The sequence below is a fragment of the Lagopus muta genome, chromosome 15 (genome assembly GCF_023343835.1).
Source record: "Lagopus muta isolate bLagMut1 chromosome 15, bLagMut1 primary, whole genome shotgun sequence".
Lineage (NCBI taxonomy): Eukaryota > Metazoa > Chordata > Aves > Galliformes > Phasianidae > Lagopus > Lagopus muta.
The window spans coordinates 12464893-12478264 of NC_064447.1; the positions used below are offsets into that span (position 1 = coordinate 12464893).

The 13372-nt window shown below is 45.2% G+C and overlaps 1 protein-coding gene across 9 annotated transcripts in view; it reads left to right on the forward strand.

Annotated features, from left to right (window-relative positions):
• The window catches only part of MAD1L1 (mitotic arrest deficient 1 like 1), a 320154-nt gene that overhangs the window by 244813 nt on the left and 61969 nt on the right, over positions 1-13372 (forward strand). The window contains exon 19 of one of the 9 annotated variants that reach the window (XM_048961390.1): positions 3851-4197. The exons of 7 other annotated variants lie outside the window; for them this stretch is intronic. In XM_048961390.1, the coding sequence (XP_048817347.1) occupies positions 3851-3943 (93 nt within the window). In that variant the 3' untranslated portion in view covers positions 3944-4197. Of the gene's footprint in view, positions 1-3850; positions 4198-4349; positions 4371-13372 lie in introns of those variants that run through there. One more of the 9 variants, XM_048961398.1, reaches the window with a different exon arrangement.

The window sequence follows — 13372 nt, forward strand, 5'->3', positions numbered from 1 at the left end:
AATTAATACTTCACACAGACACAGGTTAAAGCCAGCATTTAGTAATGTGCCAACTGCCTTTATTTCATGTATGTGGAAATGGTGAGAAAGTTCATCTGTTCTCGTGTTTGTTTCAGACAAACAAGTACATCGTCATCCCAACTCCATGCCCAGAAGATGTTCATCCTTACCCATGTGGCTATTAGCACTGAGATGGGTGACTGAGTACTGTTTTAGGGCTTTGGATTTAACATATGCTGTTGCGTGGGAATATCTTTTGAGGAGGAAATACAGACAGGTATTTTATGTCAGGTCTGTCTGAGAAGAATTTGTAGCACAATCGCATATCTGCTTCCTCCTCTGTAGGGGAATCTAAGAGCTGAGGATGACCTCCAGCTTTGGTAGCTTCCAGGATTGCCTTTTGATGGCATCTCTGGTGCCTGGAAGAAGACAGGCCTGTCTGCCTGTATCTTGGAGGAAATATATCAAACCAAAGCATGCAAATTGTAATTTGGTCCTAATCTGTATTCAGTTTCAGCAAAAGCGGGTGGCTGATAACAGCAGATCTATCCAAGCCATGTTCTGGGGAGCTGGCATAAATTTCAGCCTTAAACTGAAGGGTTTGTCTGTCTTAATGGAAGGCTCTGGAGAGCATTTAATGCGATGGCTGTCACTTTGCATTTCAGAATGTATCTGTCTGACGAGGGACTGTCTGTAGATGATTTTTGTATGAGGCAGATAGAAGAGATGCTGGCAGCGTGAGGAGTTGGTTGTCGTTGTGTCAGTGGTGCAATGACTGGTTCTTATGCTGCATGCGGTGGAGCTGTGATGGAGCTGCAGCAGTGAGGAGCAGTCTGTTGGTGGTTTGTTGGTCCTTGTGTAGAGAGAAAGGGCCCAGCTGGCTGTTGCACTTGTGCCCAGGGGTTCCAGATGTGTATAAGTAGCTGTGCCTCGCTGTGCCTTTCTCTGGCAGGCAAGATCTCACTGTCTTGTCTTGGGAAAGTGCAGGAGATGTCCTTGGCTTTTTTGGCGGAGTCACACTGCAGCCCGAAGTTGTTTCTCTTCATACAATTCCATTAGAGTGATGACAGGTTCAAGTTGGAACAGAAAAAGACCTGATGAAAGGACCGGTCTGTAAGTGGGGAAGATAGACAAAGTGAAAGCAGTAACTAGTAAGGTAATAGGCAGTGATGGATCTATAATCTCTGAGTCTGCTGTGAGCACTAAGTTCCTAAATAGTGTCCTTTCAGCCCTAACCTATTTATTTGCAAAGTGCTAAATTTAATTTTCCTTAGTCTGCAGGAAGGCAGCATCCCAGGAATAAACCCTTAGCCCAGCCAAGAAGCTATGCCAAACTGCTTGTTCCAGCATTTCCATTTCCTCCTCCCTTTGCACAGAGCATCAGGCCTGTGCACCCCAGCACATCAGCTCTCAGGTGGTGTGGCAGATCTCCTGCTGAGAGCCTTTTGGAAGGGGAGATTGAATAGCCCCCAGCACTGGGCTCAAGGAGTAGCACCTGGGCTGGATAAGGGTAAAATGAAGTAACCTGGCTGGGGGGGGGGGGGGAAGCTGGCACCTGGAACTGTGTGAAGGAGATGATATTGCCTGTAGTGATGCTCTGTCCTGTAGAGAATAATGGTGCTAAGGGCTGTCAGCTTAGAATAGATTCAGTAGTTGAACAGCACATAAAAGCTCAGTTATTCTGAAGCCTCCACAAAGCCACTTCTTGTGGAAGAAAAGCAGTGAGTTTTCCAACACTGGCATTGTGCATGTTAGCCCTGCAAAGTTTCAGTGAACGTGGAAATAAGTTTGTGTGTTGCTTTGCATTCCTGGCAGCACTGAGCTCAAAAATTCCTCAAATTCGTGATTTAGGAGAGTTTTTAGAAATGTTGCTTTAATAAAGTTTCGGGTGTCCGAATGCAGGAGCTGCCTGTGAGTAAGCACTGGGTGTTCCCATCGTTGTCACAACCCCAGTGCAGCACAGCGCGGGCTCCATTTGTCCCATTGCTTAAAGGAAGCCAGTTCTGTTTCAGAGCTTTGCTATTTTCCTGCCTCCAGGGGATTTCAGCAGAGTTCCTCACAGTGCTACCATCTCCCTTGGTCCCTTTTCATCCCTACAAAGGCAGCACAGTGCTGGCTAGCATGGAGAACATCCCACTGGGGCTCCCTGTGTTCCCTGCCTGCTGCCGTTGTGTCCATGGAGAGATGTACTGCCCAGAGATGGATGGGTTTGCTCTGCTCTGCTATGAGGCTCAGTTGGATTTTCACTCAGGTTTAACACTTGCGAGGTGCCATGGAAAAGGCAATCTTGTTGTTTTTTGTTGGTTTGTTTTTTTTTTGCTGTTTGTTCTATTTTTGCTGCTTTTTTTTTTTTTTTTTTTTTTTTTTTTTTTTTTTTTTTTAGCATCTTAGGAACAAAATCGGTTTCTGCAAGTTTATATTCAGCCCTTCCTCCTTCTCCTATCTAAATGTGGAAAAGTGTTCTGAGCTCCTCAGCTCCCTGTGTTGCTCTCTTCTCTCTCACGTTTGTTTTAAAATAAACAAAAACAGCAGTGCCAAGAACTGAGGGTAGCAGATTCCGCAGGCGTTTGGCTGCTCTGGTGCAGAGCTGCTGGCAAGGGGATGTGCAGCCCAGGGAGGGGACCTTGCTGGCCTATAATAGATGAGCAGTGTGGGGTCTTGGCTGTTCTGTAACTGGGAGAAGCGGCTCCTGCAGGGGTCAGTGCTATGTATGGGCACCTTTCTGTGCCAGCTGCAGGTTCTCTGGTAGGCATGTGAGCAGCTGATTAAACCAAACACGGAGGTGAGAGGCTGCCTTTCTCCGAGAGCTGTCCTCTGCTATTCTTTCATTTGAAAGCTCAGTGCCATAGAAGATTTCGTTAGCCACTCTGCACGTCTCTGCCTGCAGTCAGCTTGCTGCTCAGCGAGTGTTTATTAATGTTTGCATTCATTCTGGGATTTTCCCTCACCCAGGGCGTTGTGTAAAAAGCCACGAGTCCTTCAGGCCAGGAAGAACCTGGGGTTTGCTCTCTGCGTTGTAACAAGCGTTGATGTGGTATTAAACTGAAGTGGCTTCTCCACAAAAAGCAGAACTAGATTCGCTTAAAAATGCATTTCTCTACCAGATCATTCCCCTTTGAGCTCGGTCTGCGGGGAGCCCTGTTGTGCAGGGAGGAAGCGGGCAGCAAACCAACGGCCCTCTGACTGCACAGGGGCATCTCCAGCTTGCTGGAGCTGCTTCCATCACTCAGGGACTGAAATTTTAATCATTGAATTAATTTTTCAGAGACCAAAGTGCAAATCTGTACCCTCGGTGGCATTAATAATGAATGCAGGGAAGAGAGACGTTAGAAGGAGAAAGAAGGGCTCGGAAATTGGGGTTTGGGGAATCAACTTTTTTTTGATTGTTGTTTTGAAGAGATGATGTATGTGTTGGATGTCCTCCTCTCTGGGCCTTTCTGCTCATTTCGTCGTGTTCCATCCAACAGAATCCACTGTATTTCTGTCTCATTGAATCCATCCCCCCTGCCCCCCACCAATACTGCTTCCCATTGTGTGGGTTTTCTTTCCCCTTTCCAGGGCAAATGGCAATGCTGTGCACACACAGCCACCCCACTCCTGATCTGTGGGATTGGTGCAAGCTGTCCTGCTGTCTATGAGGCCATAGGATGGGAGAGGACAAGATGTGGACCGCAGCCATTGTGCCAGAGCTTAATGCTGTGCTCTGGGCTCCTTCCTGCCTCTCTGAGTGTACAAATATATTTTTTCTAATTAAAAGTATTATGTAGCAGAAGATTAATTAGAAATGAAAGTGATTTTTTTTTTTTTTTTGTTTTTGTTTTTGTTTTTTTATCCCTTTGCTTTGTGGCAGTGGAAAAGGCCTATGCCAGGCAACTGCCTGAAGGAGCTGGAGCTTCTCCCGTTAATGGATTCCAGGCAGTTCACCTCTGGACAGCTCTTATAAATAGTGGAGGCTTGCACAGATTTCCCCAGATCTGAGGCAGTGCAGGTGGTCTTCATTCCAACCAACCAAAATAAATCCAGAGGCTGCAGGTTGTTCCCATTCCCTCTCCCCTCCTCTGTGCATGGATCAGGGGAGGAGCACCTTTGGCCGTGGGTTTGTACCACTTTACCTTGCACCATGCAGCCTCCCGGTGCTGACCCTGCTCCGTCACTCAGTGTGGGCTTGGCTGCATCAGCAGGAGCTCTCCTTGGGGTTAGGTGGGCTGCCATTCACGCAGCCTCTGGAATTATTGCCAAGACTCAGGCTCACGTGTGTGTGCAATCACAGGATGTTTCCATGGCGTTTGTGCTCACCCTGAGTCCTGCAGTAAGAGGATGACTCTTGGCATCGTTATATTAATCTGCAGAAATGAGGATTTGGTTCAATGGGTGCTCCACGGAGACTGTCCTAGAGGAGAAGTCCTCTCCCAGAACGAAGGCTATTCTTGACTTAAAAGCACCCAGGAGTGTTTATACAGTGTGGGGACTTAAAAGCAGCCCTGATGCAGGGATGAATTTCAGCCTGGAGGAGGCTGACATAGCCTGAGGGTTTCTCTCCATGTTGTACTGCTTGCCCCGTTTATTTCCTTCCCATTAAAACCGAAGTGTTGACTGCAGGAAGATGAAGGTGAAGGTCTCCAGCTGCAGAGAGCTCCTGTGGTCATCAGCCACCTGGTCCAGAGAGAGGCTGGGGACTGCTCCAAGAGCCTTTTCTGTGCCTCTAAATACAGCAGCTAATGACACCTTCCGCTCAGCGGGAAGAAAACAGAATTACTAAACTTGCAATTTGGCACAGTGGGAGTGTGAGTTTGTCCTGCCAGTTTCTTGTTGCTATATATTTCCAAGATTTTTTTTCTTTTTTTGCTCTTCCAAGCAGGTAGAATTCAGATCGGGGTTCATTTTAAGGACTTGAATTATGTATATAGGAAACGTGGCCTGAAATGGAAAAAATTAATGGCTGCTTATAAGCCCTATGGCATAAAGAAGAGAGCGTGCAGGTTCTCTGGGAACTGCCACATGCCTTGGCCTTATGAGTAATGTGTAGCAACGTCCCACTAGGAGCCGTGTGCCCTGTAAAATGTTGAAGGAGATGTATATATTTCCATATAATTTTAATCATTTTGACTTACGGTTTAACTTTGTACTTGGTAGGCTGCATAGAGGTTCCAGGAGAATATTATTTCAAATGGCTTTGGGGGCAAAAGAAAGGAGATGACTGAAGGGAAGGTTAGAAACAGCTGATCACTTCCAGTTGAGCAAGTTTTACGGTCATGTGCTATGATAATTGAAGGTTTGCTGTTAAATGCTACAGATCTGTGCTGGAGAAGAAAATAGTCCCCAGCCAGAGATTGCTGCTGTCTTTTACTGCCAGTGTGAGGAAGGAGAACGTCTGTAATGCAAGAGGTGTCATTTGTAAGGAAAGGTGAGGAGCAACAAGACCGGGCTGTTTTTGGGATGGGGTGTATTTTCTACATCTGTGCATACAGCGCGTCTCCAAGGGTCACAAAGGCCCATCCTGAAGATGCTAAAGATGTTTGGAGTCAGATGCTTTTCTGCAGTGATGCCTTTAAGGGACCTGTTGAGCACTGCGTGTCCAGAGACTGTTACGGCAGTGTAGGGTCAAACCTGTACAGATATATTTTGTGGAGGTCGAACTATCTGCCTTTCCAGTTTTTCTTCTACATCTCTCTGTGTCGTTGCCCAAAATCTGTGTTCCAGCTCCCATCACCAATTTAAACCAGTGAGATACGTGCAAGCCTAATTTCTGCACCCAGTGCCAAAGTGCTCAGAGCAAGTAGATGGATTGTTTCTGGAGCTGTGACTTGCTTTAATGTTCTTATCAACTATTTTCCAGTCAAAAGAGGTCAGAACTCACCCTCCTGGGTGGGGACTTCTTGAACACAGTACTTATTATTAGGGCAGCACTGTATCTTGTAATTAGAGATGTAATTTCCATCTCTGTGGAGAGCCAGCCTATTGCCTGGGTACCATTTAAGAGTTCCATGAGATGAATTAAGCAAGGATGGATTGAGCAATACAATGAATTTCCACGGAGATTGCTTGCCTGAAGTCCTGCAGGAGTTTCAGACTGGATGAAAAGTAAATACTTTTCCTCATCTTCATTCCCTTTCTCCTTCATGGTCAGCAATAACAACTGCATTGTTTGGGGTGTTGTGCAGTGTGAGGACTCAAGGTCTGATTGTTTGAGAAGAAATCTCATTCCCTGGTAAAGCAGCTGAGAGAATCTCTCGTTTCTTTTCCTGTCTGACACTGAAGTATAAAGATTTTTGCTTGCGAAGGACCTGTCTCAGAAACTGGTCGTTGCAGTACATCTGAAGCATCAGATTTTGGCAAGCTTCAAAGTATGATGTAAGAGATTCTTACTTAATTTAGCACTTTGTTAACTTCACTTTCCCCCTCCCCCTTACCTACATGGATGGTAGTAGTGCTTATGATGTTCCACAGGGAGTTCAGTGCTTTATATGCTTTGTATAAAATCATTTATGTAAGTGGGCATAAATCAGTCAAACATGGGGGAAAAAAAGGGAAAGCAATCAACTGTGGGCTTGAAAGAAGGAATAGGTGAAAGACCAAAAGAGAAGAAGGACAGAGATGATGAATGGAGAAGAAAAATAGAAACAAAGCTGCTGTGCAAAAAAGGAAGGAGAAAAGAGGGAAAGAACAGAAGTAAGAGAGGAAAAGCAAAGGAAGACCAGAGGTTTAACTTAATACAATGCGTTCTTCTCTGTAATTATATTCATTTGATGTAAATTCGTGCCAGCCACTCTACAGCAGTGTTAATGAGCTGGAGGAAGCAAGAGCTGACACCCCCAGCGGAGCAGAAGATCGGATCGGATGGAATCGCTGCTTCTCTCAGTAGGCATGAGATATATTTAGCATCAGAGCACACTTCTGTCGTGTGCCCTTCGTCTTACACTGAGCCTTTTGAATGAAGATCTCAAAGCACATCGTTACTTGGGAGGCGATACTTACCAAATTCTGACAGTCTCACTTTCTGGGATCAGCAGTTGCCAGTTGTTACTGCATTTGTTGCTGTGTTCATGTTTTCATAGCCCAGTTGTCACCAAGGGGGCTGGCTCAGGGCTCTGCTGAGCTGAGCTGAGCAGTCCTGCTACCTTCATTGAATTCCTGGTCTGCAGCTTTCTGTGGAAGGTGCTTTGCTACTACCAGGCGTGAGGCTTGCGCAGTCCATCTCAGCAGAAGGAAACTAATTCACTTGACAAGTGGAGCACATTACCTCTGCGGGTTTGCATTTGCCTTCCTTGTGTTCACACATCACCCTCCAGACAGATGATGGTCTCGTTGCCCTCGTGCCACCTCAGTCCTGTTAATAATGTCGCTCTAATGGTGCACAAAGTGCTGAGGAGCTGTGGACTGCACTTGTGATTTCTCATCAGGGCAGGTTCCATTCCTTCATCCTTAAAAAACGCTGTAGGCTTTACTGGAAAAAGAGGAAGGGAAAAATCCCGGTATTCCCAGAGATTACAGGAAATGTATGTTCCATGCATGTGGCTGAAAGGAGTGGAAAGCTTGTGTGTTCTTGGGCTGCTTTATTATCAATAGATAGGAGGAAACACGCACTGGGCTGATGCACACCAGCTCCTGGAAGGAGTTTGGAGTCTTGCAGATTATCCACTGAGTCAGTGACTGGGTGAATGGTAGAGGTTTAATTTAAAGAATGCTTTCTCTGCCTTCAGCACGTCTGTCCAACTCGCATCTCTGTTCCCTGATTGCAGTCTAATCTCACTCATTACTCTGTGGCTGTAACCTCCTCCCCCCTTTCAGTGGTGGAGAACAGGTGGCTGATTTGTATCTGGAATTAAGGCTGTGACCCCCTCTGCTTCCCTCTGTGCTCAGTAGATGCTGGAGGAGCACACAAAGGCTTTCTACTAACTGTTAGAGTAGAAAAATTTCTGGCCCCAAATTCTTTGCTGAGATGTTCCATGGTTTATTTTCCTCTGTGCAGCAATGGTTTTCAGAGAGCGGAGGATTGATTGCTCTGGAGCTTATTGGAGCTGCCTGCCTTTAAGGGAGCCTGAGATATTGTAGGTGTCAGATAGGAGATGGCTGGTCACAGTTCCCATTAGGGGACCTGGCTGTCCTCGGTGGCTTTCACCTGCCTTTGGGAAGTGACAGTCATACCTGGGAGCTATGGGACACGCTGCTGTTGCCCTCACTGGTCTAACTGCTAAGCGTTGTTAGGGAAGGCAGAATTGTAGGTTTCTTTTTGGGAGTATTTTCCCAGCTGAATAAAACTGCAAGTTTGGGGCACCATTGACCCATTTATTCTCACAATTGTACAACAGCTTTGTAGGTGGTAATGACTTCTGTCAGATTCTTTTATTTTATTTGTCGCTTTGAACTATCAGCTTATAGAAGAACCACGGGCTCCTTGTTGGTAGAAAGATGGCTTTAAGTTGCTGAATCATTACAAGCATCATAATGCAGAGAGATCTAATCTTTTTATCCAGGGCTTGCTTTGGGCTCTGCTTTCCCTCAGGACCTGAGTCTTGAAGAAGGAACAAGAAAATTAGCCCTAAAAAGATCGTTTGGCTCGATGTGCAGCATTCCTCCATGCACTCCACCTTTCTGAAGGCTGCTGCTTGCCGTGCTGAAATGTTACAGTCTGGAAAGTATAAGAAAGATCTGGAGAAATGCTCAGGTTGTCCACAAGGGCACAGAGGGCACCTCCCAGTGTTTGACATTTACAGGAATATGTCGTATGTAGTATTCAGGACTGTGGATAATTACATTTTGCAATGAAATCTGTGAACATCTGTTCCTCTTCTATGCCAAGTCCCCAACTCAGGATTCCATGTTGTCTCCACAGCAGTTGGAAAATGCATTTGCCCCCTAAAGTAAGTGGAGGTTGCAGGGCAGAACAGCCATTGACTATTGATATTAAGCAGTTAACAATTTCACTGTAGCTGTATGCGTGCTTGGTGTGGGGCTGACAACTGCTGCTGTCCCTTTGCAATCCAAAAAGAGAAAAAAAAAAAAAGGCTTTTAATTGCCCTCAGCAAAAGTTTGAAAGTCCGATGGAATCCTTGCTATAAATATTTGTCTTTGGGCTCCCTGTTGTGTTTTTCTTTTTTCACCTCCCACTGAGAGAGCTCTTGGGTGATGGCAGAGATCCTGTAGCAACTGCAGCTTTTCTTCTTTCAGCAGTCACTGAGAAGTGGTGGTGATGGCTAGCATGTGGTGGGGAAGGAGAATGTGCTCCATCTAGGCTACACTTGCAAAGAGTAAATTCAAGCGAAAATAGATACAAACTTTCCATAGTTCAGTGGCAAAAGAAAATCGCCCATCATTTGCCTTCCCTTTCCCAGGTGCATTTAAATGTGGGAAATGCAATGTGGAGTCTTGAAAACCCTCCATTTCTTAACAGGCTTTATTCACTCTCTTTTCTCTGCTGTTTTTATTAATTTATCCTTTAAGGTGGCTCCTGCTATGCCAGCTCCCTTTGCTGTGTGATGCAGAGATGTTGTTCGCAGCTCTTAGGCAAGAAATACAGAATCCTGATAGACAGGCTTGGTAGATACTTTCCTACTCTTCCATGCATTTTCTCTGCCTTTTGCTTTAGCCTTTGAAAGAGAGCAGTGGGAACAAAAAGTCAACAGTCCCAAGAGGTACCCATCTTTTCTGAGCGTTTTGTCACGTTATAGAAGTCCCAACAGGTGCAGATAAAAAGAGAAAAAAGGAACGATGTCCAAACCTGACTGTGTTATGGAAGTCCTGGGGTGCTGATGATTAGAGATACGACAGGATGTTCTCAAGAGCGGGAGTCCCAGCCTCTTTTAGGATGCTCCCTGCTTGGGCTTTAGGGTTAAACAGTTTTAAATGCACCTTATCTGAAGGCCCTGACCTTGTCCTTCTGTTTCCAATTTCAGGCTTCAGGTTTATTGCTCTCCCAAGGAACTCGGAGCATTTGATTAACTCGTAACTCACTAGTTCTTGACACATTAAGCAGCAAATTTGACTCTAATTAACAGCTTTTATTAACCTGAGATCCCCCATTCCCTCCCCCTATTTCACTCTAGAGACTCCTTAAGCCATTACAGGTTTTAATGTTAAATTTGTTTCTGACTCTTTTTTCTTTTTTTTAAATCATAAAAGCTAATGTGTGCACACACTGGATTGTGCAGTTCAGTAGGAGGATGTGTCTGACAACATTTGGAAAGCAAATGTGCTCATTCAATGGGAAACATGGGGTTGGATGGCAGGCAGAGCCATAGGCCACAGGCCCAGATTGACCCCGGAGGGGCACCCATGGGGGTCAGGCTTTCCTCAGCTGTCCCCATGAACAGTTTCCTGACAGTGGACAGGCTCAACCTGATGGAATAAGTGAGATGGGGCAGTGCTGGAGCTCCTGGCCAAGTTGCATCTTGGCTCTTGTGCTCTTCCAGGACCTACCCAGTCCTCTGCTGGGTGTCAGCATCTGTGTGTGGATCACAGTCTGTAGGGAATCAAGTGAATGAATTGGTTGGGGAAAGTCATCCTGTATGTAGTACATGTAATTATCCCATGCAGGGTTAGGGTGTTCTATCCCATCCCAAAGGTGTATCCGCTTCCAACAAGTGCTGTTGAAGCTGGTCCTGCTGCTCAGCAGCTACAGCAGCCTGTTGGCATACACTGCTAGAAATCTGGGGCCTCCCGGGCTGTCATCCAGCCCTGCTGTTGATTGTTTCACTCTGTCTTGTTCCCCACCTGCGAAAAGGGAGCAGTAGTTACTGTGCTGTGTGCCCAGGTGTTTCAATTTTGGTGTGCAAGCTGCTATTAAAGTGTTAATTTTTGTTGCTTGCTGTGTAGAGTGATGCTTGTACAAATATAATAAGATGTTTTAGTATCAATTTTCAAAGCACATTGTGGTGCAGCCTCACCTAAGAAACTCCCGTGGCATCTTTATAAAAGATGTTTTTCATAAGCTTTGGTAAATGAGTTTCATCGCTAGCAGGCTCTAAACGCATCTAATCCAGTTTTGGGCTTTCTGAACTATTGATCTGGGGAGAGAGTCTGTGACAGTGAGTTCCAGAGGTCAATTCAGGCTCTGAGAAACGAGTTTTTTATATCTACTTAAAATTGCCATCCAGTTCCTCTGGGTACCGTTTCCTTCCCATCTTGCAAGAAAAGAGTAAATATCTTTATTATTCTGTGCTTTTTCCTGGGTTTCTCCCTAACTGCTAAACAGCTGTGTTTTTATATTTTCTGTAACTAAAGCAAGTGAACCTCTCCCAAGATGGCACACAGTGAAGATGAGGCATTTTAGTGCTCCTTGGAGGCAAAGCAGCCAAGGTCAGCTCCGCGCTCCCCAAACCAATGATGTTATATGCAGTCTCACCACATCACAGTTTGCTCTCCCGTGCAAAGAGCTGAAGAACATATTAAACAAAACTGGTCCTCGAGGAATGCCGGTGTAACCTTCTGTGGTTTTGAATACTGATCACGTGTTGCACATCCCTTTCAAATTTTATGCAGCTAATGTTTGTTTTTATGCAGCTGTGTTTGTTACAGCATCTCCCCCCTTGCTCCATTACTCAGGCAGTTTTCTGGTAGCCTTATTGACAGTACTTTGTCACAGAGGCTTTGAAAACCCAGATAATCAAACCTAATCCCTGGGGATTCTTTTTTCCCTTAAGAATTTTAGGGAATTCTACTATATAGGAGAGGAGTGATTTTCTTTATTTATCAGTATCTTTTTCACCTGAGGAGTTATCATTTCTTGTTTGGTTTTATTTGATACAGAAGTAAGTTTTACAGGCCTCATATTTTCAGGATCACTCCTGAAAACATTCTGGAGTCAGCCTACAATATTTTTCCTTCCTCACCTACTGGTATACACATCCAATTTTAAGGTTGATTTATTTTTTAACAACTTCAGTACCTTCAGGTCCTCAAATAATATCCTACCTTGGTGATTCATGATCCTCTGAGGATAAGAGATGTGATATGGGAGCTTTCAGATGATTTTACGAAGTGGGTAAAATTGCCAAGTTACAGGGAGAGCCGTATGGCGAAATGACACCTAGGATGGCTCTGACAGCAGGGAGGTAAATGTGTGTTCCCACAGTGGGGGCCCAGAATCCATCACGTCCCCCAGGAGGGAGGCTGAACTCCTTCCAGCATGTCCCTCTGCCAGCTTCCATAGGGAAGGTGAAGCCAGGCATCGTTTTCACGCGTCATTTTTCATGCATCTAATTATTTTATGGGCAGGATTTAGCCTGAGTAGAGACAGAGCACATGTGTTTTGATTAGGGCTGCGTAGAAAATAAATCAGGTGTGATCCCTGCATTGTGCAAGATCCAGAGATGGATAGTTTGCTTTGTCACTTTCTGTCTGTGAGCAAGAGTAAGAAAAGAAATTCTTCCTTTCCCTTTTGCAATTCTAACTCCATTCATTTAGCAGCAAGAGAGACGATGAGCCACGTTCCTTGAGGGGTTCCCTCCAGATCCAGACATAGGTAGGCAGAGACTCATTAGAGATGCCTTGGTGAGTGGGTGTAGTGAGCACACATCTTCTAGGATGTGTTTTTTAAAGGTCTGTCTGAGGTTAATGCTGCACTAGATCTCCTCTTTTGTGCTAAGTTAGGATAATATTTGAACAGCCTTCTTGCTAATTTCTTTGTTAATTCCAGTGTTTGTCATCTACCAGCGCTGTATTGAATATCTACATGTTTTACTGACTGTATCCATAGTGCAGGATGTGGAATGGCCTGTTCTGTCTCACGTCTGTGCAACCTGTGTGCGTGTTGTTGAACACTACAGGTGAATGTAAGAATTAAGACACGCAGATGAAGCTGCAGTGGATAGGGCAAACAGCTAATGGAAAAGACCTCTAAGATCATCAAGCCAACCAACTTACCCCCAGTATTGTCCACTGAACCATGTCCCTCAGTGCCACATTGCTACAGCTCCTGAAGGTCTCTAGGATGAACCTTCCCTGGTGGAACTTGAGGTCCTTCTCTCTCACCCTGTCAAATTCCCCTTTCTTTTATTCTCAGTTCCTTTTTCAAGCATCTTGCACCAGAATTTCCTTCTGCTGAGAGTTGGATTGATGCTGCTTTGGTTATACTGTGTTTTGTTTTCTAGTCTGTCTTGTTTTGTTGTCTCTTCTGAGTTTCCCATCTGTTCAGGCCCATTTTTTTGCTTCCTTGAGGTCACACCTCCTCATAGAATCACAGAAACACCAAGGTTGAAAAAGACCTACAAGACCATCTGGTCCAACAATCCACCTATCACCAGCAGTTCTCACTAAACCACGTCCCTCAATGCAAAATCCAAAGGTTAGAGGTTAGAAGCAGCTGTACTGCTCCTGCATCTGAAGAGCATTTTAAATGAAATGGTGCTTAACAGCTGTGCTGCCAGGACACGTT